We start from the raw sequence: 3,938 nt of genomic DNA, 5'->3' as shown, positions 1-3,938 counted from the left end.
AATGGCGGCCACTTTTTTTAATTTCCCATCTGGAGCTGACTAAGCCTTTGATAGAATTCTTTTCTGTGTAGAGCCTACATAAACTCATATTTTAACAAACAAATATACCACACCGTTGTTCAGGTTTCTAGGGTTTAGGGTAAAGAGAAGAATGCAGACCCAGTCTGCACATGCATTCATATATTATATACAATTGTGGGCGCATTGGACGCGCTTTCTTTGATTTTTTTTTCTTCTTTCTCATGTCCTTGTCATTTAATAAAATTATTAAATGATTTTTATTAAAATGTAAACTTTTGAAGCTTTTTTTCATTAATTTTTCAAAAAAAATAAATAAATAAATAACAGGAATGCAAACATGCAGAATGAGAATGTACATTTCTGAATTCTTGTTTTCGTTAATCTTTTTTTCATTTTTTCTTTTTTTTTTTTTCTTTTTTATTCTTCCCTATTTTATTACCTTTGATGGTACATTATTTAACATGTTAGACCGAAAATACAGTCTTAACCCAAAAGAAAAAGGTCAGGGGAATACTGTACATTGAGATGGCGAAGGGGTGGTTAATAATCTGTCATATAGTGCAATTGCATTAGACTGAATTACTTCCGACCCAACCTCGCCAAATGCTGCTGATGTTTCTCTGCGGCTGCCTTGTCAGCCGCTTCCCGTTTGAGCGCCCGCTTTGCCCGTCTCCCGGTTTTATCCACTGCAGCCTCTTTCTTCCTAGGCTCACAAGACGAACTAGCACCCGGGTCCTGCATGTTTGATCTACGTACAGGCCTTGCTTCTTGACGCCCACCCCTCACGTATCCATTATCTCCCCATCTTCGATTACCAATCCGGATAACCGATGAACTGCTGAAGTAAGCGTCGTCTAGATCATCATCCTCTTCATCCTCATAGGGATAGTAATAATAATCCTCATGGCCATCATACACATCTTCACGCTCCTCCACTACTAACGGCTCAAACCATTTGGCTCTAAGGAGTAGGCACACACTCTCCTCGAACATGTAATCTTGTATGCTGTCAGAGCATGAAAATGTGAAGGTAGCGTAACTAAGACAAGATATGCTTTCTTTTCTTAGGCAAGTCAAAAACAGCTTCCTACTGGGAGGTTCTCTCGTAAGTCATAACCAAGTTTCTCCCTATCTAAATATGCACATAAAGGGAAACAAAAGGACTTTAGATACCTGCCATCAAGGGAACGATGGACGTTCAGGAATTCAAATGGATGTTTACACTGAGGGCAGGTGGGTTTTTGGCTGTATGTCACCCAACGAAGAATACAGGTTGCGCTGCACAATAGGAAAATGAAAAATTATGAATCCAACAGCCCAAAGACTTGATAAAACATAAATAGAGTCTGTGAAGCTTTCATACGAGCACTCATTCTCAATATCATTCACGACTACAACCTAAAACGCACCTCCACCATAGCTCATAAACAACATCAAGACTGGAAACCACAAGAGCATATCTCACTAACATACAAACATGCAAAAACAGAAAACTAAGCACCCGTTTGATTAAAATTCTTGCAGTAAAAGAAAAATGCAAACTTTATGGTTCTGAAGTGCAGATTAAATCAGAGTTCCAGTGTTCAAAGGGTCGTTAACACAAGAGAATGATATGAAGAAATCAAATTAACTCAAGCATCAACTGGCATGGAAAAGACTCATCTCAAAGTGCAATGCCAATGTAAATAAGGTTTATCTTGGACAAACAAATATAAAAAAGTTCATAATTACCATTCAACGAAAAAACTTTCACAAAAAATTCTGCAATAAAAGGATAATGCACGCTTTATGCTACTTAAGCGCACATAGAAACAAAGTCCAAGTGTTAAAAGTGTGGTAAATGTAGAGAATATGATATGAAGCAAATAAATTGCTTTGCATTAAGAAGTAGCTTGGGAAAAATTTAGTAGACACAAGCAACCTGATAAGTAAAAGTTAGAGCATGGTCTCAAAATGCGATACAGAATCTATGGAATTTATCTAGTTAAACATAAGGAAAATGACCAAATGTGTCAAGGCAACAATAAAATCCATTCAAAACATGAGAACGAGCCACTAATATTCTATGGGAAATTCATCTTCATTAATAAAATCAATAAATCATTAACAGATGTGAAAATTTCAAACATAAATTTTTATCTTGAATGTCTTTACAGCATTTAAAACTAAGTCATGCATATGTCAATGGTAGAAGTAAATATACATCCACTAATTTCAACGTCCTTCCATTTCTGGTCTAAATGTCTACAAAACATCTAAAAAACTTATTTCATCACTTCATAAATCTCATGCTTACCCACCTCTTATCAATACATCACTATGATCTAATATTTCAATAATTATACAAAAAAAAAGCTATACATGTATATCCAATCAGTTTTTATTTTTTAACTAAAGGAAACCTTTAATGTTACTGTCTTCCGTCCTTTTACATGTTAACCTACAAACTTGTATTGGAGAGCACCTTAAACACATTGCTTTTAGCCTTGCCCCACAGTACAACAGGTGCTAATTGATTTCGTTGTGTTTTCTCAGATCACAAGTGCTCCAGGAAAGCGCCTTTACCGATATTACTCACAAAACTCTTGAAGACGATGAACTATCATACCACTAGAGACTACAAATTATTGTATGAAATGTTTATGGCAATCACTGAACTGTGAAATGCCAGAATCCTGGCGAGCCCAGCCTACCCCATACAAAAACAAACCCAAGTAGCCCTTTTAAGAAAACTGAATCAAGGGATACACATATTGTGAATGAGGCTATTGAGTTATAATCACCAAGGATGTACAACGCCAAAACCAAATGATTAAACGACTAAAGCAGCATTACAAATACAGTACAAAGAACAACATAGCAAAGCAATACTTCAAAATTCCAGAAAAGCGGAAGCGTAAATAGAAAGATAAAGAGATTGATAAGACAAACCAGTAGGCATGCTCGCAACCTTTTATCAGAGCGGTGTCTTGAAGCACAATTTCATCCAAGCATATTGCACAAACCCCATCATGATTCCCACATTTCTTTTCAACATTTTCCTCTTTGCTCTGCATTTCCCCCTGAAAATTTTGAAATCCCCAAATTTAACAAATTTAACGAACAAAAAAAAAAAAAAACCAAAATTCCAAACAAACTGGAAACATTGCCTAAGCTTTCCAATCACATATTCCGTTTCAAAAATATTAACATTTGGCAACCTAGAAAATGCATGAAAACATACAAGTACAGAAATTCCAATTCGACCCCAACAAAATTTGCATTGACCAGTTTCAGATTCTAGGTGACCAGCATCAGGGTTACGATAAAAACAAATCGATCGGAAAATGAAGTTAGATCTGGCCGGAAGAAGTACCTGATCGTGATGATGTTGCAGGGTGGATAAATCGGTAAGATCTTCGGTGAGTAGCTGATCATGACCGTCCATGTTGATGACCGAAGTCATGGTGATTAGAATTGATGAATAGTTGTTCTAGTGATCTAGCTTAATTTCTATGCTGCCTGAAAAAAATGAAGAAATTGTATATATACAGATGTATATATGATATTAAGTAGATGCTGGAGAATTATTCTGATTCTTCTATCCTACATGGTATATACTACTACAGGGAAGAGGTTAGAGAGAGAGAGAGGCCCTCTTTTGGAGATGAAAAGCCCTAGGAACAACAAGACGGGAGGGAGAAGGTTGTGGATGGCATAAAGAGAAATTGAGTCGGATTAAGATTGACACGTGATGTGTAGTCATTATTCACGCAAGCGTCACTTTACAGGTTAATTGTTGTTTTAATAAAAAACTTAACATAGTTATAAACTATCTTAGAATTATCAATTTAGGTATTAGATTGGGATAAAAAAAAATTGATGTGTCAAATGTTGAAAACCAATAAACTTCAAAATAGTAAATTGAGATTTACCAA

The 3,938-nt window shown here is 35.9% G+C and overlaps 1 protein-coding gene across 1 annotated transcript; it reads right to left on the bottom strand.

The window, feature by feature from the left end:
- Positions 1-359: 359 nt before the first annotated feature.
- LOC137715805 (uncharacterized) lies at positions 360-3,709 on the bottom strand. Its single transcript, XM_068455153.2, has 4 exons — positions 3,377-3,709; positions 2,953-3,083; positions 1,195-1,299; positions 360-1,027 (listed from the first exon to the last, which is right to left on the bottom strand). Exons 1-4 carry the CDS (start codon positions 3,464-3,466, stop codon positions 601-603), a joined length of 753 nt encoding a protein of 250 aa, XP_068311254.2. The 5' UTR covers positions 3,467-3,709; the 3' UTR covers positions 360-600.
- Between the last annotated feature and the right edge of the window lie 229 nt (positions 3,710-3,938).

Source organism: Pyrus communis, chromosome 3 (genome assembly GCF_041283825.1).
Source record: "Pyrus communis isolate YQ-2024b chromosome 3, ASM4128382v1, whole genome shotgun sequence".
Lineage (NCBI taxonomy): Eukaryota > Viridiplantae > Streptophyta > Magnoliopsida > Rosales > Rosaceae > Pyrus > Pyrus communis.
This window is presented reverse-complemented; position numbering and strand designations above follow the sequence as displayed.

Bases quoted from the DNA above. Each gene is read 5' to 3' on its own strand.
- LOC137715805 (XM_068455153.2), bottom strand. From the start codon at position 3,466: ATGACTTCGGTCATCAACATGGACGGTCATGATCAGCTACTCACCGAA. The intron at 1,300-2,952 runs GTTTGTCTTATC...CCTATTGTGCAG, and splicing joins GGTTGCGAGCATGCCTACTG to CGCAACCTGTATTCTTCGTT. The intron at 1,028-1,194 runs GTATCTAAAGTC...ATGCTCTGACAG, and splicing joins CATCGTTCCCTTGATGGCAG to CATACAAGATTACATGTTCG.